Below are 23,017 nucleotides of genomic sequence, written 5' to 3'. Positions count from 1 at the left end.
AGCTAATGATTGCCTTTGGTTAATAAAAGAATAATGAGCTGGTAACATTAGATATGTATTTCAGTTCTGCTGGTTTCTTTTTATTGTACCCGTTCAGAACTGTTTGAATTTGCTACGTGAATAAAAATCTCTAAAGAGGTCTGAGTTGCTCATATTTGAAGCAAATTATGTAAATGAGAATAGTGGTTTAATTGACTTGATATCAAGCTAATTATTTCTGAATCAAATTAATACTACTTAAATACAGTGATCCATTCAAAGAAGCTGGATGTCTTATTTCTCAGGAAATAAACAGCTGCTATATTGTCTGCTTTCAGTTATCGATACACTGCTAGATTTTTTTCAGGTGGATTAAGACCTGAAGGAATAGGATTTAGAACAGCCCATCTTGCTCAACTCTCTGAATTTTTTCAGCTGCTATTTAGTAAATCTTTAGAACAGCAAAACAGCATGCAACGCATGTTCAGAACTTCATCAGGACATAGGGAGGGAATAAATACAACAAAAAAAGTTAAAAACCCCTCACACCCAGATCACCACTGCTTTAGTACCAAGCAATAAGACATGCATGTTCCTGTATGTGCAGATAGATTACTCAACATGACGTTTGCTTTTTGTTTTCTAATAAAACTAATACTGAGGATGGTCTACTTAAGGTGGTGGCTTGTATTTAATTGAATTTCTGTGAGAAGCAAAAATGTATTTGTAGCTGAAGTTCTCGTTTTCAGAAGGATGTAATTTGTGTGTCAGTAGTTCCTTATTTTCTCAAAGTTCCTTCTTTCTGGGTTTGCACTTTCAGTAAATCTGTAAGGTGATAATGATAAGATGAAAATAAAGAACAGTTACCAGGTGTTTAGGGCACAGCAAAGGCAGAAGTTTTGTGATGTGGTTGTATGGAGCTGGGGAAGGAAATGGAGGAGAACATTATGCTGGTACAGTAATATGTTGTCACCTTTTTCTCCAAAGTTGGAGAATAAAGACGGGTGTAGTGATAAAATATAATGTCAAATGGGAACTAAATGATTGTGACTGAAATTGAGGTATCATGGGGGACACCAATATCACTGGAGTTGGCTAATAATAGGGGAGAAATTGAACTATGTAGCATCATCAGAGTAGTAGAGGTGAAGTAAAAACTCATTAACACAAAATACAAGGACATGTATTTAAGGGTGATTAGAAAGAATTTTTGTTGTTGGCTGAAAAATCTTCGGTTAAAAACAATAAAAAGCTGAAGTCTGGATATGTTCAGGTGCAGGATGGATGAACAAGCCCATGTGATGCCACTTAGAGAAAGGCAACCACAAGCCTTGGATGATTCATTTGACACTGTCCATTATTAGAGGGAAAAATAGTAGTTCATTAGATATTTAAAGGATGGTTTCATCTGTGCTTGAGAAATATGAGAAAGAAACAGCAGAAGAGGTGAGTATGTATCCTGGTATGACTGGAGGATGAAAAGAAAAAATTTCCTCAATATCAAGAAACGGCAACAAATAAGAAGTGATTCCTTTCTTACAAGAAACGATGGGGATAATGACCTCAACCTGAAGGATGTTTCTGGCACAAAACTGAATGGAACCCAAAAGTAGCCCACTACGAAGATTAAATAAGATGATTGCATCTCGTTTATTGGTGTCAAGACAAGTTCTGAAAGAAAGCGTGTGTCACCTTGAAGGAAAAACCCTCATGAGCAGACAAAGCCCAGCAGTTTGGTTGCCGTGTTCCTTATTGCCCTGCTTTCAGTTCTTCAAAGTCTTTGGGAGTTTTTTTGGACAGATGTTCCCACAGTTTTATTTTCCTGAGACGGCTGAACAGTTCTGTTACTTAGCGTTTTTTTCTTTTTTTTTTTTTAGTTTGTACCTCTTGAATATTCTGTTTTAGTCAGATTCTCTCTGAGGCATTAGAAATGCCTGGTGAAGTTTTTAATAGGTTCTTTTTCTACCGTGTCTGCCTTTGTACCAGCCAACAGTATTTCACGACTGTATTTCACTGATGTTCTCATACAAAGTACAGAAAATGGAGTACAGTATATTGAGAAGATGCAACACAGCACGTCACTACAGTTTTGCATTATTACATTTCTGTTTCCATATGATTTGGTTTCCTTTGATAGAATATCTAGAGTTTTGTTGTAGTTAATTTTATGTAATATTGTTCTGACCTCTTATACTTTCTGGTCAATTATTTTACTTTCTTCTTCTAGATCCCCCAGTAAACCCTTAGCACGGAAATTGATGAGTGGGATGGACTGGGAAGTAGTGAGTAGGAACTCACTGTCTGATGATAGGTTAGAAACCCAGAGCCTACCATCAAGGTCTCCACCTGGAACCCCAAATCAGTAAGTAGCATTGAATCTCTCCCTATAAGTGACTGCTTCTAATGACAGGGACCTACTTGTGTAATAAAAGGACTAATGGTTTATATATACAAATTATACAAATAACTTGACAAAATTATGTGCTGACTAGGTTCTGGAACATTTAACTCCACATGAGAACCTGTTCAGGGGTTAATTATAGATACTTTTCACTCAACCTCTTTTCAACTCAAAGATGTAGCATGCTACCCTAAATTTGAGCTTGATTTCTCTCAAACACGGTTAAAATTAAATTATTCAATTGGCTAAGAAAAAATAATGATATCTGTGTGATATTTCAGAAATAATTAGTTCTGGATACTTTTGCTTATTAAAACTTTGAGGAAAATTACTTGATCAGAAATCCTTGCAGATTTATTTCCCTCAGTGTTTCTGCATTTATTCCCTTCAAAGCTTGCTTTTCACGTGTTAGAGCTGTGTTTTATGTTAGTTATACTAGTTAGGGGAAAACAATTTCTGATTTCTTTTGGAAAATAACCACCTTTCTCTTTCAGTGTGCTGAAACTGGCTTAAGAATCTGCATTATCCAATTTTGTATTACTTAAGCAAGATTTTAAGATTCATTGGCATTGCAGTAGATTATTCAAAAGAAGGTTGTTACAAATATCTGCAGCAATTTTAAAATTACTTTTAAAATTATATAATAAAGATGCTTATAGTATAACATACCTTAATCATTCATGGTTCAAGGCATTTTAAGAATACATGCATATGTCACAATTCTAGTTTTCAGATGGGAAAATGTTGGGTCACAGAAAGGAAATGACTCTCAGTATAATGCTTATGATTCTTCTAGGAGAAGATGTTGGGGATAAAATGTTCATCTTAATGGACGTTAAGGTTCTTCCATGAACAAACAGGATTTTTATTCTCAGGGATTCATTTTACTTCTCATTGAGTGGACTGTCAGTTTAGTAGCCTTTTCATTGAAAGCATTATCTTTCAGGCTTCTCTAAAAATACAAAAAATAGCCATTTAGTGTTTTTGGAAGTGTGCAAAAAATATTTTCGTAAAGAAAGTTATGAAACATAGCACGTCTATCTGACAATTGTTTCAGTGATTTTTTGAAACCTGAAATTATTTCATAGAACTATGTATGTGAACATATGCTTTCACTGAGAGGAAAAAGTGTTTTTCTAGCATTCTTTCGTAGTGGTGTAAGAAACGTAGGTTAATAATGAAATTCTTTTCACATTGCATTGCTATGCTTTCCCTTTTAGTCGAAACTCTGCCTTCACTCAAGAAGGAGCCCGGTTACGACCCTCATCAGTTGGACATTTAGTGGACCATGTGGTTCACACTTCGCCAAGTGAAGTATTTGTGAACCACCGATCTCCATCTTCCACCCAGGCTAACAGCATAATACTGGAATCATCACCGTAAGTTTTGTTGATTTGTTACTGTGTGGTAGCATACAGGGCTACTGAGGATAACAAGTCAGAAATCTGTGCCACAGAGAATATAGTTTTAAATGTTTGGGTTGGGGAGAGCTAGAAAATCTAATAAAAAGGTAGCCATTGCTCAGGGGCTATTAGTGTAAGACTTAGTAAAAATTAAGTTATACAGGAGTGAAGACCTACATGTATATCTGAGGTGTTCCTAGTACAGGATTGCCATGCCTTTCCCCTTGCCCAATGTAAATGTGGGTTTGTTGTATTGTGACCATCAGTGTCTGGATGTGAATGTAAAAGTTGGTTTTGGTAGAACTGGAGTGTATTGATTTCTTTTAAAGTTTTAAAAGTAAAGTTTGTTTTAAGTTTTAAAATCCCATGACTTTGGAAATTTTGCTTTTTGTCAAAACACAGAAGTGTGAGACATACAAATTATTCAGCCAAAATACCTTGTTAGTACCCCAGCATTCCGAGGTTCTTAGTATACTTTGTACATTGTTGTAGAGTATATTTTTATTTTGTTTAAGACTGCACTGTTTTGTTTTTCCTAGCAATCTGAATATTATTGATGCTGTAAGAGTACTATGCAATGGTGATGAAAATGTAGTATTGCATATTAAGTTCAAAAGGATGACATAGCCTTTGTAGATATGAATTATAAAGATCCTCCTTTTTCATGCAAGGATTTTCTTGCTTGACATAGTTGTCATCTAAAAGATTATATATTCATTTGTAATCAAAATTATTATAGCAGGTTGCAAACTAAAGCTTTTCTTTGTAAAGATTCTATACGTGAATTGAAGGAATTCTATGGGAAAAGTATTTATTTTCAAACAAACAAAAAAACTGAGTTATTGAAAGATCTGAAATGCTTGGAATAAACTGGAGGCCAGACTACGGATGAATTGGGGGGAAAAATGGTGCACAATATAAATGATATTAACACTGCTGCTGTATCTTTTTATATGTAGATACACATATAATTCTAAATTTACCCTCATAGTTTTGTGTAATCTCTATAAGCAAGGAAATTATGCAAATGGTTTCAAAACCATTTGAGAACTATAAAACAACATGTGCATAATTACATTTTTATAAACAGCTGGTATGTCTCAGGAAAAAAATACACTGGGAATGTATTTAAGGTTTTAAAACATCGCTTGGACTGTATTTCACTAACTTTGCATAACTTTGGGGAGGGAAATAGAATAGAAAACTGTTAAGGTTTTTGTAAAATAACACAAGTTACTTTATTAGCTATAATTTTACAGTCAATTGTTTAGATTTCAGAAATGAAAAAGCAGTGCTTTAGCCTAATAATAGAAAGTTCCCTTTTTTTGATGGTCTTTTTAATCTATTTGTGTGGCAAGGGAATCTCAAAACTGGAACACTTGTGAATCTGTTTTTCATACTTAAGTTTTACTGTACTGTGGGCACTCAGGTTCCTTCAGTTCCAAGATAAATGAAGTCAGTTATGAGAAACTCATCTTGAATGGTAGAGTGATACAGTGGAGTAAGCAAAATTCTAAAAAGCTCTTTTATTCATATGCCTCTAGTCTAAATTTAAGTTGTAAAATATGTTCCTGAAGGTTCTTTGGATTTGTTTATTTAATATCTGATTTGTGTAAGTTACCATAGAAATGAACCTTAAAAGTAGAGAGGAAGTGGTTGTGCAAGTTACTTATGCAACTATGGGTGTTCTTCATGATTTTGCACTTTTCATGCCCTAATAGGAAAAATATTGCTCTTCCATCACTATTTTTTTTTTCCTTTGTTGGAAGTTCAGAAGTGGAATTTAATCTCCCTCTATAGACACTTAGTATAAGGTACTTTTAAGAGTGAAGATAAGGATATTACTGTCAAAAATGTGAACCGTGAGGGTTTCAGAGTCTTCTGAAAGGCTCAGGTGATGTTATTGATTCAAGCTTTGATATTTATGAATGAAAGTAGTAGAGTCACAAAGTTTACATTGACCGTATAATTAAAAAGTGTACTGTTTTACACTCAAAAAAAAAAAACAAAACAAAACAAGACAACCCAAAGCTATATGTTAAATATTTAGATTATTCCAAGTTGGGAGATTAGAGTAGTCCATCTGCTAATTTATTGGAAATTCCTAGTTACGGATCAAATTTGTGTGTGCAAGACAGTAAGAGGGGCTAACCTGACAGTCTGTATAGTGCTCTCTTGAAGTTTGGAGTCAATATAGCAAAATAAATTAGATTTTCAGCGCAGTTTAGAAGGGCATTATAGGTTAGGTAGCACAGTCTTTCAATCTGCTTTTTTTTGTCTTCATCCGCATGTGCTATTCAGAACAGCTTGTAGTTTATGGAGGTAATTATAACCTTAAATTCCAAAAGCACATGATATATATTTAGTTTAATGAACTTATGGGTATGTGTATGAAATGTTTGCTTAATATATTATGAAAGGTCAGACCGGATATCTATAACAAAAATACACAAAGGTAGTCAGTGTGAGGTTTTGTGTGTTATTTTATTATGATGTAAATTGCTGAAAGCAGAAACAGAGAGCTGCTTTGCCTGCAAAACAGGCTGCTTTCACTGCCATTGTCTAAGCATTCATAAGGAAATTCAAAGCTGACTGGGCAAATATAAAGCAATGAAGTTTTTGCCCAAGGCTTGATTGTTAGTTCTCACAATTCGTTATGCTAATGTATTACAGTGCTTGCCTTGCTGCGACTAAAATGCTCATTTAAGTAACTTTTCCAATCTTTTCTATACGTTTGTATGTTCTGTAGGAATTTGTGTTTGTAGACATGTATGGACCAACATCTAGTCAAACCTAAGTTCCAACATTTACTTCTATCAGAATCCTTTTGTGTCTTTATGAAGGTTTCCCATTCCTTTTTTATTCAGTTTAAAATTCTCAGGAGTAATTGTTTGCAGGAAAATATATAACCGTGTTGCCCTTCACTTGAAAGGATGAATAACCTGTGCTGGTCAGAGCTGAATGTATAAATACACAGGTACATAAAAAGCTCTGTGTGACCTTCGTAAGTCAATGTCTAAATAATTTAGAGTTGCCTTGAAAATTCATTCGGCAAATGTTGGCAACCATCATATTTTTCCCTCTCCACAAAACTTTATTCTGAAAAGGTACTTATCAATAATAATAAAAAGGCTTTTTACTTTTAGTTGCACTGAAAAGTGTCACAAGATATTATTTCTATTATTTTCTAAAAGTTGACATTAAGCAAAAGTATCTCTCAAAATACTGTTAGGATCTTTTCAAATGTGCTGTGTCCCTAAATTGACCAAAAAAAAAAAAAAAAATAATATTTGTGTTCTAGAAAAATGGCTACATTTTTAAAAACTGAAGTGGAAAATGTGCACTTTTTTTAGTGAAATGTTCCATTTTCTACTCCATTATCTCACTTTTTGAAAGATGTTCATCCCTGGTTTTAAATCACCGGATCACCAGCAATACGGATCTTATTTTTTCATTTTTGTTTTTTTTTTTTTTGAAAATGTGCACCTGGGCCCTGTTCCCCTTTAGTTACACAGAACCAAATTCTGCGGGATGGAATTTGATGTACAGCTGCCTTTAGGTTTTCAGACTTGCAGCAACCTGAAATGCTGTTCTGTCTCATAACGAGAGTCTTACCCAGCTAACAGTTTACTGCAGCTAGCCACGCGAGTACCTGTGTTTTTTAGAGGGATGTTATAGTATGAGTCAGTGCTACAGCTTGCTGATAACGAAAGGGACATTGTCCTATTTCTGGCTTCTGGGAGTGTACTTCCCTCCCCTCACAGTGCTCGACCTAGGGATGAGACGATTCATCTTGTTGAACCAGCAGAGAGCTACCCAGGCTTGTGCAAAAGTCGCTGTATTTCGCTGGTTTGGTAAGCTGGGCTGGCCAAGGGAGGAGCACTGGTGTCATTCAAGGACAGGGGCATGGGTGTGAGTGAAAGAATGGCAGCACCCGGTTTTGGTGGTGGTGTTCTCTTCAGGTTTAGCTGTAACCTGTAACTTCATTCTTCACGGGTTTGGGATTTGCTGCTAGTATCAGTGGGCTGTTGCCATAAGTAGTTAAATTACTTAATAATACCTTTTAATGTGGTTTGTGAGGAGGAAGGCATGTATCCTTGCTGGTATTTAGAAACTGACATTCAAACTAAGCTAATAGGAACTAATGCTAACTGCCCTTTCGAGCCTCTAAAAATGTTCTCCTTAATTCTTAAGTATAAAGCCATATAATGAAAGATGAATCATCTATATAATACAAGCTATATGGTTAAGCTTTTATTCCAAAAGGACTAATAAAGGAAATGATCTATATTGCACATAAACACAGAGAGCATTTTTATTAATCTACAGTACAGTGCTTGAAAATCTAAAACAGAAAGAGAAGTTTCTGCTATTCTATCTTCTGTAATGATGTTAAAACTCAACTCAAAAATGCATGCTATGAATGCCATTTTTACAAATGTTTCAATGCTGCACATATTTCAAAGGGGAATAAAACCAAAGTTCTTTTGAAATATGCCTTTGTGTGTGCGTATATATATACTTTTAAATTGGAAATTTTAACTCTATCACCTCCACTGAGCTTTTCAAATAAATGTGGGTGGACAGCTGAATTGACTTGAGTTTGCACTCCTATTTCTAGATCAAAAGGCAAAAAATAGCGTGGGAGCACTTCATTAGAATGCTTTTGTCTGTTTTTAAGATAATTTTTTTTTAAGATTAATTTCAGGCATTGACTTGTGATCTAATTGGATTTCTTATTGCAGGAAACATTTTAAGTGACATTACTTTTGCTAAAAATAAATATCTAAAGTACAACTGTGTAAATACAGTGAATTTTATAGTTTGTAAACACAGAATGGGTTAAGAGTGCTATAACCTTTGGGGGAAAAAAAAAGGAAAAAGTAATGTATAAAACTTGAACTTACTTGTTCTATGTACTATTGCTTTTCAAGAATAAGGCCGTAACATGGCTAAGCATATACTTCCAATGTATTCCACCACAGTAAATCTTTGAGATTCTCAAAATATATGCATATGTTCAGGTCTTAAACCCTGAGTTTCTTCAAGCAGTTTATTTAGTTTACCTGAAATTGTTAAAGTATTGTCAATATCTAATGATTTTACTTTTTTTTTTTTGGTACTTAGATCTCAAGAAACTCCTATAGATGGGCAGCCTCCTGCATTACCACCCAAACAATTTAAAAAGAACAGTTGGAACCAAATTCATCATTCACACTCACAGCAGGAACTGGATAACCATATTAATGAAACATTTGATGTTCCTGCATCACCTGAAAAGTCCACAGTAAGTTTTTAGGTCTAGTTCAATTATTTTGCTTTTTTCCGAAACATCTACTTTTGTTTAGCTAAATTCTGATACATTTCAGGGAATTGCCACGCTTGTATGTTACATTGCAGCATTTCCATTATACATACATCTTTCCTCACTACTACTACTTTTTCTACCCGCTGGAGTACTCCTTTGTCTGCTGTCACCAAATGACTACACTATATAATAACTATGCAAAACATGTTAGATCTTTTTTATAATACTCAGCTTTTCATCACTTGCAGAAACTTTTAACCTCTTCAGAAGTCACTGTCGGTTTAAAAGACGACATTGTAGGTAACTACTGCTGGTATGAAAAATTGTGTTTAACCTAGCTTTTGTCAAAAAGCTGAACCTAAAAATTCCTACTAGCATCTGGAGTAGTTTTGTCAGGAGTGGATTTTTGAATCTGTGGTAACATTTCTGATTAGAATTTCCAAGAAAGAGCCACTACCCAGAGACTTGTGACAAGGAACGTAAACATCCAAGCCAGTTTTTGCTTTCTTGAGCATGTGCTAGATGAGTAATATAATCAGTTGATTATTTTCTGTCTGAGGTGAGAAGTCACTGACCATTTTTGTGATTTTTGTTCTTAGAAAAGTTTTCAAATGGTTTTTGGTTTTATACTGATGTGGGACAAGAAATGTTTTTCAGAATGGGAAAACTCCTTAACATCCAGATGTAACAAATACTGTATAAACAGTTTCACCAACCTCAGACATTCAAAATTATGAGTCAGCTCCCAAAATTGATATTTTAGAAATGCCTATGGTTTATTTTTATTTTCATTCTGAACCCTAAGCCTAGGGTGTTCTCTCAGGCCTTGTTATAAAGTTAAGATTCCCATAAAGCCCATATTTAATTTCATAGCTGGGGTTTTAATAAAACACAAAATTGAAACTTTTTAAATTTATGAGCATTTTGGGAATGTCAGAAAAAGTTTGCCTTAATTAAATCATGAAACAGTATTTTTAACAACTCGGTCTTCTGCTGGTGCTTACTCAAGCCATAGTGAAGTTCTGTTCTGAAAAATAACACAACTCATCAAGTCTTTCTGCATTCAGTTATCTGTACCGAATTGACAAAAATAACTTTCAGTTGTTTTTTTAAAACTCCTTTTAGTTCTCACACAGCTGTGTTGTTTTTTTGCAGAATAAGATTCTTTTTCCTGTGTGCATTGTCAGTGTGATTGTTTGCTCTGGTCCAATGAATTACATTTACTCAGCCCTACTTACGGCAGCACACTGTTGTAATTGAAGATGTAATTTGGTCTGCTGATTGCTTTTTATTTGGGGTACTAGAAAAGAAACACAGGATGACTCCTACATTTTGTGAAATTAGAAATTTAGGATTTTGAAAGTAATTTTTCAGGATTGCTTTTCTGATCACAATGCACTTCAGGTTTCTGTACTGTTAAAGTCTCTTCTGTTGCTCCATCTCAAGGAGCAGAGTTTTTCCAGGAAAAACTCTGATCATTTTGCCTTCATTAAGCTGTCAAATTTCCTTTGTCTATTTACGTATGAAGAGTTCATTTAGAATGGTAGTAGGACAGGTATGGAAATGAGAGCTTTTTATGGCAGCCTTCCTTAAGCATCCAGTCAGAATGTCCAGAAGTATTTGAAAACAGGTGTGGCCAGGAGTTTTTGCAGTCAGGACAAGTTAATGATGATCTACAGTGCTCTCTTCGTGTTTTTCATTATAAACAGGCAATTCAAAATTGCTTGTTAGAGTAGGAAATAATTACCCCTCTTTTTTTATCTGGGGAAAGGAATTGCACAGAACTTGCCAAACTCTGCATGTGAGCCATTGCTTATTGTTCATCCTGCCCAGGAACATTCGCCTGGTCTCCTGTGCCAGTGAACGTTGGCAAAAAATTATATGTTCCCTTCTTTCTCATCAATATCTCTTATGCTTACTCTTATGTTTACTCTTCTCTCCTTCCCCGAAGTTTTCGTCTTTTCACTACGATGAATGCGGTTGGGATGGGGTGGGGGTGGTTTGGCTTTAATCAGGAGCTTAAAACACGTGACACTGAGTTGTCTTTTTAATTTTTTTTTTTTTCCAGTTCTTATGAGCCAAGTTTAGCAACCTTTTTACCTAATTGAACCTGCAGGTTTTGAACTTTCATACCTAATAGGAACATTTGATTTCCTTTAATACGTGGATTTTTTTCTTCTTTTCTGAATATGACTCTTATGCTTTGGGTTGTATTTGGTAACAATAAAAACATTGTTGAAATAAATCTCTTTAATAGTACTTCACATCGTCACCATGTATGTACTAGGTGATATTCAGCCTGTGACATTAATGTAGAATAAACTAAAATTCATTTCTGTGGCAATAAGTTGATTGATTTTGCCAGATTACAAAAGTATCTAGTATTCCCCAGTTTGTTGGTGGTTCCTGTGACAATGTTGTTCTGATCAGAATAATAATAAATAAATAAAATGTTTGAATTGTCAGAGCTTGACAGAACTCATACTACATTAAGCACAAAATGGGATGGAATATGGAATCAAGGTTTGGTTGCCAAACTTGTCTCAGCTTACTGCTACCATACTGCAGTTAATAGGGGAGAAAAAGTGTGTATTAATTTACCTCATTTATTATCATGTTACATTCTTACTGTGGGCTCTTTGCTGCAGTCTAAACTAAAATAATTTAAAATGTTTCAGTTTGGTAATTTGTTTCTCTTAAGACTGCTTGAAGCCATTAGTGCCATTTCTTACTCTGAGCTTCCTTTGACAGAACACACTTTTAACTTAATTACATCCAAGACTTTAAGTGTATAATTGTTTTTCCTTCTATGTAAAACTCATGAGATAAGACATTTGCCTTATTGATGTTTTCATGAGTGTCCAGTATCAGTTTCTTAATGAGGAAAATGCAAAATTATTGCATACAATATCCACAAATGCTATAGTAACAAGTAATATATTATTTTTTCTTTTTACTAGCCCAATGGTGGTATCCCCCATGACAATCTTGTTATGATCAGAATGAAACCAGATGAAAATGGAAGGTTTGGCTTCAATGTCAAGGTACAGAAACTATTCCCTTTGTGTCTGTTAAGTTGTTTTTCTGATGTTTATGGTTTATGACTTCTGTAATTTATTTTTAAAGGGTGGATATGATCAGAAGATGCCCGTAATAGTGTCCAGGGTAGCTCCAGGAACACCTGTAAGTTATCAAAAATCAAACTGTTTGAAATATCTGTGTAGCTTTAAGTATGTGCTCAAAACTAGTAACTATTTCTTAGCTGCCTATGAAACAAGCCTGTGCTGACATTATCCTAAGAAAGCAAATGATTTGCAGAAAGGATTTTGTGGGGCTATATAACACTGGGGAAGAAAAGTTCAATCCTCAAAAATATTTTTCTAACGAAACAAGATTTAGTTCCTGAAAATTACAGATCTGTGGATGTTCAGTATGCACTGTTTCTTGAGCTATCATCTTAACAATGCATTTACTTGATTATTTTTTAATATAGGAATTCATACAATTTAATCTAATTTATATGGCGTCTTCTATTCTCTTAAAAACAGCTAAAACGGCAAACACCTCTTACTTTAGTGACAGATGTAGCTGAATAAAGCCAAGATTTAGGTTAAAATCAGACATCATGAATCATTCATTAGGTCTGATTGTCTGTTGTTAATGGTGTGTAGTGACTATCAATAGTGTCTTCAAACCAGGCACAATATTTTGTCACTTGATTGCCAGAAATACTGACCTGGTATTCAGCTGACTGAAGTCAGCTCTGTTTACACCTTTTACAGTAGAGTGAACCATTTATTTGCTAACAGTTAGTTAAGAAATACAGCATTTTTTCCCCATTTTTTTTTCCTGTTGAAATCTGTTCTAAGAACAATGTTCTTACCCATGTAAATTATTATCTCTAAAATATTTAATAATATAAATAATTTTGGGTAAAAGCTTTAAATAGCCAGTCTCCAAGGAAAAGATAATTGGTGGTGGAATGTGCTCTTTCCTTTTCTGCAACCATGGTTAAACTGTGGTATAATAATTATTTTTATTCTTCTTTTTGGGATTACTTAGACTTGTGCATTGTCTTTGGTAATTGTCTTACTCTTGTCGTTACAATTGTAATGTTTCATACCTGAAGTATTTAAGCCTCTGAAATTGATTTAGACAATAACTCCCTTCTCTTCAAAGATAACATTCTTCTTGCCTGTGTAAAATGTGATTGAAAAAGTGAAGCTCAGCCAAGCTTTCTACTTCAACCAGAGGAGTGGAGTAACAGCTGCTGAAAGACATGACAATGACAGTCACCTCCCAGTGACAAATTGATCTGTACATATGAATGGCACTGTCTCATATTGAGCAACACTCAGATTTATCATTTGAATACAATGCAGCAACCATAGCAACTTGGCTGTTAGGATTCAAGTCCCAGAGTGTAGTTACTTTCAGTTGCTATTTTAAGGTGACAAGTTGGAAATGGCTCATTTTACAGATTTTATTTTTGTGTGTTGCAGGCTGATCTTTGTGTCCCTCGTCTGAATGAAGGAGACCAGGTTGTACTGATCAACGGCAGGGATATAGCAGAACATACCCATGATCAAGTTGTTATGTTTATTAAAGCTAGCTGTGAGAGACACTCAGGGGAACTTGTGCTCCTAGTTCGACCCAATGGTGAGTGATATGTACATAATGAAAAAAAATATATATAAAAAAATCAAAAACCACCTTGGATTTATTTTCTAATCTTAATTTTTTGTATTCTGATGGAATGCTTATCTTTTAAGAAGTAACTCCCTTCCTTGAAAAGGACTTGCACCAATACAGCCTATTGTATAAATCTTAACTGATCCCATACTCTCAGGAACTGTTCAGAACTCTAGGTATTACGAATGAATAGCGAAGCCAGAGATCACGTATTTCTAACAGAGAGATTTCTAACAGAGAGAAGTAAACTGAGGTTACTGTAATTCCCTTGAAGAAAAAGAAAAACACAAAACAAGAACCCAGTGTTTGGAAGCCTTTGGAGTTCCATATATGCAAAATCCTCCTATATGTTTTAAAAACAATTCAGAATGACTGGTAACATTTCTACTTGATGCAGAAAGTGCTAAAAATGCAGTTGAAATAACAGTGTTTTCTATATACTCATGACGTAAACTGTTGAAGTATTGCCAGCAGATGGTCACTGGAGTTAATTCTGCTCTACATCCCAATTATAATACAGTTGCACAGGAAAGGAAAACGAAAAATCATGTTCAATCAGAATAATTGAAATTACTTCAGGAGAATGTCTAACACCTCATAAACAATATTTCCTGTATTCATGCTTCCTGCTTGTGCTCACGTTCTGTGTGCAAGCTTTCTTGCAGTTTTTATGTTTACTTTCTTTTTCATATAAAACTGTTTATAAGTTACTAAATTGGTGTCCCCTTATGTGTTGATTATCTTTGTGTTCTGGATAAAAACATTTGAGCTGTAGAAGTGAGGAGCTGCCAGTTTCCTCCTTCATGATCATGCAATTTCAACTAAAGAGAGGATTTCTAACAGCATGTTTGTTATGTACAGTAGATGATGCATATTATTTTTCAGTTTGTTTATAGGCAGGGCACACATACAGCATTGATAGTGTTATAATGGCATATATTAGTGCTAAATTCTCTGGTGGGCTGTATGTCTTGCCCTAATCACCAAAGCCTGAAAGAACAAATCAATACAAAATGAAATAAAAGTAAAAATGTAAATGTACCTGTAGTATCTTCAGAGGCATGATGTGGGAATTTGAGATTAGGGAGTACACCAGACAAGGTAGGGTCTAACATGAGGTTTGATCAAAATGTGAACAGTCAACGATGTGCTTTTGCTTAAAATGACTATTAAAGCCAAAAATAGCTTTGTTATGGGTGCTAGTAATCAGTAAAGGCTACTTCTCCTTGATGATGGATATTAAAATCAATGTTTTTAATAAATGTGGGTTTTTCTACAGGAGAGAAGTGCCTTTTTAGTTGACTTAAATAAGTGACTTAAAGTTAACTTTACTTGCCAAACAGCATGTCTGGTTAGAGCCTTCATACTCATATTTCTTTTGTAGCTGTCTATGATGTTGTGGAAGAGAAGCTGGAGAGTGAGCCTGACTTCCAGTACATCCCTGAGAAATCTCCACTTGATGGTGTCCATCAAGATGATAATGCTCTGAGGGAATCCATGATTCAGCTAGCAGAGGGGCTTATCACTGGAACTGTTTTGGCTCAGTTTGATGTGAGTACTGTCACCTGCATTTGTGTGCAAGTTTCAAGTCTTTTGGGATAGTAATAATTTTAAACAGAGAAAACTTCACTTAAATTTCAGTACCATCAGCAATTTTGAGTAAAACAATTGACTCAACACTCAAAAGAAAGATTTTTTTTTTTTTTTTTTTAAAAAAAAGGTCCTGTAGAGAAACAATACGTGTCCAAAGTTATGGCATAGAATAACCAATCCAAATACTACTTCTAAATGTTGTTTCAGTTTTAAATAGCCTTATTGATTGCTTGCAACTTTTTATGGTTATCAGGGGCCTATTTTAATAAACTTTTATAGTGGTGATGACAAAAATCCATACCAAAGATTTGTGTTCTGTACTCAGACCTTTATTACTAATCAAAGTTAATGTAGGAGCTGAATGACAGCTAAACTGTTGACATTTTATGGACAATTTCAATGAGGGAATATAAAATTACCAATGGAAAATACAGCCCTATTAAGAATGTGTAACAAATTACTTTATAAATAGTTAATTTTTTGGCATATTTGAAAAGAACAGTGCATTTCTTTTGGTATCAATAGCTGCTGATAGCTATAGTCTTTCTTTAGCGCTAACCTGTGCTCTGGTGATACTCCATCTTCATTAATGCATGAGGTCAAGTGACTTAAAGCAAGAAGCAGTAATTTGTAAAACACGGCAAAGTGAATTCCTCACCAGAGACCTAAGGTTATGTATCACAATGTATTTTTATAAAACATGCTATTTGAGACTTCTGGTAAAATGTACTTATTTTATACATAGAATAGTACCCACATTTTGCAGCATATGTACCTTGTATGTTAAACTGCACAGGTTTACACTGGGAGCTCTTCCAGGGAAAGTTACGGTTTTGTAACACCCAGTGTTACATAAATGGCTTTGGTGTGTGTGTTTGGGTCAAGAAATGTGTGGGTGTACTGACACACAACTCCCAGGTCTTCATTTAGCTGTTCCATTACCACAGGATGTCAAACTTGTGCATGGAATGTGTGTAGTCACCATGTTTTATGCTGGAAGGGCAAGTGAAAGGTTGTGTTCTCTGGTTGAAAAGTGATTTCAAAGCTCTACTTGCCACATCTCTTGCTCAGGTTTAAGGCCTCTTTTCTGTCAATTCACTTAGGAGTTCACTTTAAAACAAAGTATTTAAATGATTCAGATTTGAAGTTTTTAAAGTGCTTTTTATTGAACCTGGATGATATCACTGGTACTGTTTGCAGCATAATAGTTACGGCAGTGAATGACTAAGGCATGACAGGACAGAGACCTCTCAAAGGAGATACTGTGCAAGAAAAGCACAGGATTCACTGTATACCTAATGAAATGCAGGAAGATATCTGACAAAACAAAACAAAAAAAAAGCTCTGAAACAACTTCATTGTAGGTAGAGAGCTGTACACAACACCATCTGCTTGCCCCAAACCACCATGTGGAATGTCAGTATCTGCCAATTCCCTTAACATTATATAATACTGACTTCACTGCATTAGTGTTCTTATGGAAGTCTGAAATTTAACAGTCAGTTTGTCTTCAACCAAATTGTGATGATGTCTCAATTATTTTAAATGATCCCATAGAATATTTCACAGGGTTTTCTTATGAAAAGTGTTTCCATATTTGTTGAAACTATCTTTGTTCAGTAATTTATGTTATAAAAAGTACCTCTATGCATATACTAACAGGTATTTTATATCTTGACCATCTTTTTTGTCTTTAGCAATTGTATAGGAAAAAACCTGGAATGACAATGTCTTGTGCCAGATTACCTCAAAACATTTCCAAAAATAGATACAGAGACATTTCGCCTTGTAAGTATGTGTGTGTGTTTGTGTTCTAGAAGTATTTTACCCTGGTTAGTAAATAAGTAACAGCTTTCTAAATTTTTTTCAGATGATGCTACACGGGTTATTTTAAAAAGTAATGAAGATTACATCAATGCAAATTACATAAATGTGAGTACTGTTTTTAAAAATACTTTCTGACATTAAGTACTTTTGCAGTTTTGCAACAGAGAACTCAAGTGAAAAAAAAAATAAATTCATGTGAACCTAGTCGAGGCTAGAATGTCTGGGTAAGCCTGTAATCAGATGGTTTGAAATTTACCGTAGGTTTGCTTAATTGCTAACAGTTTGTGGCAGGTATTTTTATTTATTTATTTATTTTTTAAATAAAAAGGAGAAGGTAGCCCTTTACCAAAGGAACACATTATTCTTCTTGGATTACTAATGTGGCAGTAGTGACTAAGTTACAGTAAATAGGATTCATGTAATGATGCTTTTTAATCTGTTAGTCATTAAACATTGTCTGATGTGTAACTTACAGAAATTCATTCTCATGGTGAATGCAAGAATTAAAATAATGATTTTTATCTTTTCTTAGATGGAAATCCCTTCTTCCTCTATAATAAACCAGTACATTGCTTGTCAAGGTCCATTGCCAAACACTTGTCCTGATTTTTGGCAGATGACTTGGGAACAAGGCTCATCTATGGTTGTAATGTTAACAACTCAAGTTGAACGGGGTAGAGTAAGTACAAGATTCTCTTAAATATCACTTACTTAAAAAAATCTGTTGATGATTGCCATTTAAAAGATCCGAGGAAGATACTGTTATGACAGGTAGTGCAACTGTTTTCATAAGGGCAGTGCATTCTTAAGATTCATCACTACAACAGTACTAAATTTTAAACCTTTTGATGTTCTTAGTGTAGCTAATATTAAAACTTGGTTCAGTGCTGAAATACTTTTAAGTCCTCACGTTTTTCTTAAAATATTTTGGCTTACTGGCTTGACTCTTGTCAAACTAGAATTTACTTTCATGAGACTTCTTTTCTCTAATCTTCAAATGAAGAAACTCCAAAAAATGGAATCAGTTTTTGTAATTAGTTCTTTGATATGTAGAGATGAATTTTTAAGGCAGCCTAAAGTAGCTTTGTAGTGTTGAGATAACGTGCCTGGGTGGCTGTCTTTAAGAGAATCATTGATAAACGTGAAGTCTAAAATTCTTCATAAAATGTTCTTCTGAGGCTATGAACATTTGTGAAAAAATCATTGTCGTTTTTCAGCCTTTTTGGTACAAAAACCTGCAGAAGTAGAGACTTACGAATTGCTGAAAATAACTGCTCATGGTGCTATCAAAGGCTTTTTTTTTTTTTTTTTTTCCAAAAAAAAAAGCAATAGTTTATTAGCTTCATTTGTTGTCCTTTTGAAACAAGCAAAACAATAAAATCTAGTCATATGAATGGTTTAATTCCAGTGTTATCAGGTCTGGAGCATTCACAGTAGCACCGGATGATCAAGTGTGTGGACCGAAATGACATAGTAGAATAATAGTTCAGTGGAATTTCTCATAATTCAGGATTTCTTTTGAAGACGGATTTATGGAACATTGTGGGTGTTCTGATCAACTCAGACTATATTTCAGCTGTCTCTATCTATTGTAACCTAGTAATAACCATGTATTTGTTGGGAGGTCAGGCCTCTAAATGTAATTAAAATAATTGAAGGGGAGTTGCGGTGTTTTAAACCTTTTTTCAGTGACTCAACATTAGCATGATGCTGCCTGCTTCCAAATAAATATGATTAGAGGGAATTTCAGTACAAGTGCCCTTTTAATTTGAATTTTCTTTACAAATCTGCTACAAACAGACTTGCAATAGCAGTTCTGAGGTTCCCCCACCCTGCTCAATAATGATATTTGTGGAGCTCTTTGGAGAGCTGCTAAATAATTAAGTAAAAGGACTTATCTGTCTTATACCCATAGGCAGACTCCCTGCTCTAAAGCTGATCATGAGGCTACTGACATCACTATCCCACTGCATGCCGGGATGTCTCAGTGGAGCAGGAAGTCTGCAAATCTGGCTGCTCTTAAAAATCGCCAGGTGGGTTGGAAAAACAAAAGTACACTTGAGCTGAAATGACCTCTATGATTAGGCCGTTAAGCAATATATCTAAAAATCTTAGTTTTTAGAGTTTTCATTTATCAAGAGTCTTTGAAGCCCACCATCTGCATTCCTCTAATTTCTGAATTGGTTCAGCAGCCTTTTTGTTGCTTATCTCCTTTCTCTTTTTCATATGTTCTTTTCCCATATACATGTGCTTTAAGAAGATTACATTAAGTTTTTAGAGGTCAGAAACATTTATAAAGCAGCATTTTTGTCACTCAAGTGTAAAGATGAAATATTTTATAAATACAATTTTAAAACAAATTGTAGCGAAAGATAAAGGCATCCATCCTCAATTTACGCTAACACTGAGTTGGTGCTCTGTGGTACATTATATGATATGCAGTTAATTAAGTAGCACAGTCTATTTGGTAAGTAAACTAATAGTAATTACAAAGTGATCAAAATATTCTTTACTGAACAAAGGAATAAGCAACTAGAGAGATTGAAAATAATATTCTGAATTGAAACACAAACGTCTTCAAAAATGTGTTGACTTCAGGTTAAATGCCATCAATACTGGCCGGAGCCATCAGGAAGCTCATCATATGGAAATTTCCAGATCACCTGCCATTCAGAAGAAGGAAATCCTGCCTATGTGTTTCGAGAAATGACATTGACTAATCTGGAGGTAAAATCATTTTTTATATATCATTTTTTACATATATATATATATATATACACACACACACACACATATACATATGCATATAAAGTATTAATCTGTGGGATCCTCACAGACTAGCTGAAACTACCTAATCAGTCTTTTTTAAATCTTGATGACATATCCATGTGAATAGAACTGCTTGTTTCTAGAAACCTTTAGAAAACCAGTCTTACTGCAATGTTTTTACTTTTTATAAATTCTGCTGTTAGTATGATAACCATTTGTAAGCAAAGTAACCAAATCACAAGGATTTGGTTTCAATAATAATATTAATTGGTTTAGAATCATATAAAAGATATATTATTTGTCTTAAAGACTTTTATTGGTGTCTTTCAAGTCCTGGACAAAGGAAAAGAGTAATTAAAAAGTTGAGAAACTTGTTCTTCCCTTAATGCTTTTAATGAAACATCAAACAGAAGCAGTGTTTGAGTATTGCTACTGAAAAACCTCCTTTTTGGTGGCAAACGGTTCTTAATAATTCCATCTTGGAGATTGTGTGCAAGTAGATGGAAGATAAATCCTGCTGAGAGAAGCATGAATTGGGATCAGCAATGAGATGTAAACCAGGACCTTCCATACTGAACATGCATAGCATGGAGTTTGAGGGAATGTGTAGTTTCTGGAGCTTTGCCAGTCAGCATTTCAGTTTCAGAAATGTTTGGAAATGGTTATCTGGAGTTCAGTTCATGTACTTGTCTCTCACTGCATGGACTTCCAGATGAGACGCCAGTTTTATAGAACTTCCTTTTAGTCAATTTGCAGTTAAAATTCCTTTCCTGTGTGCTGTTGAGACAATTGCTCATTTATTATCAGTAGTGGAAGCTCTGTAAACGATTCCATGCCAAAGGGTTATTTAACGTACTGTAACTTCTTCTGTTCTTTGAAATGCTGCTTTTACTCTGATTGTACGGCCTGCCCCCTCTGCTCACCAGAGGCATGTGATACGTTTGTGACATTTGAGCGAGGGGGTGGGAGTGGAAAACCAAGTCATTCTGCATCTCGTGAAGTAAGCTGGATAAAATTAGAGGTGCAGATAAGTCCAACACAATACTGGTGTTCACACAAAATCCGAAGGAAGGCTTTCATGCCTGGAAGTCCTGTCCAGTCCTCTCTCTACTCCTGTGCTGCCATTTGATCTAGCAAGATGGTACCTCTGTCTGCTAAATTTCTTTTGTTAAAGATTTGGCTACCTTTTTTTAAACACAAACATCTGGTGTTTAGATAGACTGTTTGTATCTAACCTGCTGTTTTTGTTTTTAACAAAAAAAATGTAATTGTAATATCAACAATGAGCAAAAATTAACTGAAAGTTTCCAGAAGCTACATCTATTATAGGCACAAGTTGATGTAAATGTATCATTGCTTTTTATTTATTTGTTTGTTTTCCGCGCCATGGAACTTGAGTTACCCTTCAATAAATCTTATGTTTCTGATTAGAAAGAGGAAAGCCGCCAACTGACCCAAATTCAGTACATAGCATGGCCTGATCATGGGGTTCCTGATGACTCCAGTGATTTCCTAGATTTTGTGTGTCTTGTGCGAAAGAAGCGGGCTGGCAGAGAAGAACCTGTTGTTGTTCATTGCAGGTATCCCTTTTTTTCCCCTCCAATTTTGCTAAATCACAAAACTGACCTTATTTATTATCAAAGAGTATTTCTGTGCTTTGTTGTTCAAATAAGCATTTAACTGTATCCACAGATTACAGGAGGACTCAACCTTTGAATTAAACAGTTCCTTTTTCTTAAAGTTGTAATCACTTTCAATAAGCAGAATTTCGGGTATCTACATCCATGAATCTAGGTGGGGATTGATTTGTTTAAGTTAAATTCTTGTGCTAGTGGTTTATGTAATTCAATGAGATGGTGAAAGATACCTATGAAGCTTGCTTAAGATGACTACTTTTTTATGACTTTGTCTATCAGAAATTGTATTTAATTGGTTTGGCTATCTTTTCTGCTTTGTGTTTGTCAGGGTAAATCTTCTGAGTTAGGGAAAACCGATCGGCACTGCTAGAATTCCAGTGTCTCAAAATGATATTTTTCTTCAATTTCATTATTGCTGTATTTTGGTTGATATGGTTCTGAACAAATAGTTTCATTAACACGGTACGAAGTGTGCAAGTCTACAGAGACACTGGAGTTTAGGAACAATTTCATTCCTCTCAGTGAGGTATAAACTTGGCTCCACTCTGATAATTTCAGTACCAACATTTAAAACAATTTCATGTCTCTCAGGAAACAAAGGAGAGAATACCACAGTTTGGCATAATTTACTTAATTGACCTAACTTGATGGCTCTTGGGAAATATAACTGAATTTCACTAGTAAGGTCAAGCTGAAGGAGCCCAGGGTTTTTTTCTTCCGCATGGTGTTTGCATTCTATTTTTACTAGCTTGTGCTGCTCAGTATAAGGGGACTAGACATTACAGCACCAAAATGGTCAAGTTTGGTTTTAGACCTGAGGCATCAGTTTTAGTATGGGGAATCCAAGTACCAAATCCAAAATAGAGAAGACTCCTCTATCATACAAGAGTAGTTTAAAATGGAGTGAAGAAAAAAAAAAAGATTGTAAAGCAACAAAAATCTGAAGAATAGGGAAGGTTTTTTTACGTTGAGATACTTTAAAACACTCGTTTTCAAGTTGTGTTCATCGCTATTGCTCCTCTGATTACATTGAGTTCTCGGTTCTACTAACAAGTTTTCTGACTGAACTGAGAGTGGTTAAACAATTTATAATCCATATAGCCTGAACACAGTGCTGATGAAAGGATGCTCTGGTGTAACAATCCTTATTCCCTGTACAAATTGGTGACTTCCTTCTAAATTAGTGGGGTGTTTTTTTTTTTGAGATTTGCCATTGTAGAAGAGTACTGAGATGAGAAACTTTGGAAGTGAGTGAATCTTAACTGTAAGCATTATATTTTAAACAAAAATATGTTTCTATGGCACCTTTCTCAGTAGACTTTAAAGGGAAAAAAAGTGTAGCACAGAATGTACTTCAAGAAAGAAACGTTGTTCAAACTAAGGCTGAATGTACTCCGTTCTGTTTGGA

The 23,017-nt window shown here is 34.8% G+C and overlaps 1 protein-coding gene across 8 annotated transcripts in view; it reads left to right on the top strand.

Annotated features, from left to right (window-relative positions):
• PTPN4 (protein tyrosine phosphatase non-receptor type 4) overlaps positions 1–23,017 on the top strand; it is a 114,183-nt gene that overhangs the window by 81,493 nt on the left and 9,673 nt on the right. For 7 of the 8 annotated variants that reach the window (XM_084524525.1, XM_084524523.1, XM_084524524.1 and 4 more), the window contains 12 exons: positions 2,207–2,341; positions 3,601–3,759; positions 8,911–9,070; positions 12,052–12,135; positions 12,218–12,274; positions 13,594–13,750; positions 15,168–15,334; positions 17,074–17,164; positions 17,247–17,308; positions 17,736–17,882; positions 19,802–19,930; positions 21,404–21,552. In XM_084524525.1, coding sequence (XP_084380651.1) covers positions 2,207–2,341; positions 3,601–3,759; positions 8,911–9,070; positions 12,052–12,135; positions 12,218–12,274; positions 13,594–13,750; positions 15,168–15,334; positions 17,074–17,164; positions 17,247–17,308; positions 17,736–17,882; positions 19,802–19,930; positions 21,404–21,552 — 1,497 coding nt within the window. Of the gene's footprint in view, positions 1–2,206; positions 2,342–3,600; positions 3,760–8,910; positions 9,071–12,051; positions 12,136–12,217; positions 12,275–13,593; positions 13,751–15,167; positions 15,335–17,073; positions 17,165–17,246; positions 17,309–17,735; positions 17,883–19,118; positions 19,245–19,801; positions 19,931–21,403; positions 21,553–23,017 lie in introns of those variants that run through there. The other variant, XM_084524527.1, reaches the window with a different exon arrangement.

The sequence above is a fragment of the Aythya ferina genome, assembly GCF_964211825.1.
Source record: "Aythya ferina genome assembly, chromosome: 6".
Lineage (NCBI taxonomy): Eukaryota > Metazoa > Chordata > Aves > Anseriformes > Anatidae > Aythya > Aythya ferina.
The sequence above is the reverse complement of the archived record's forward strand: the minus strand, read 5'-3'. Positions and strand labels throughout refer to the sequence as shown.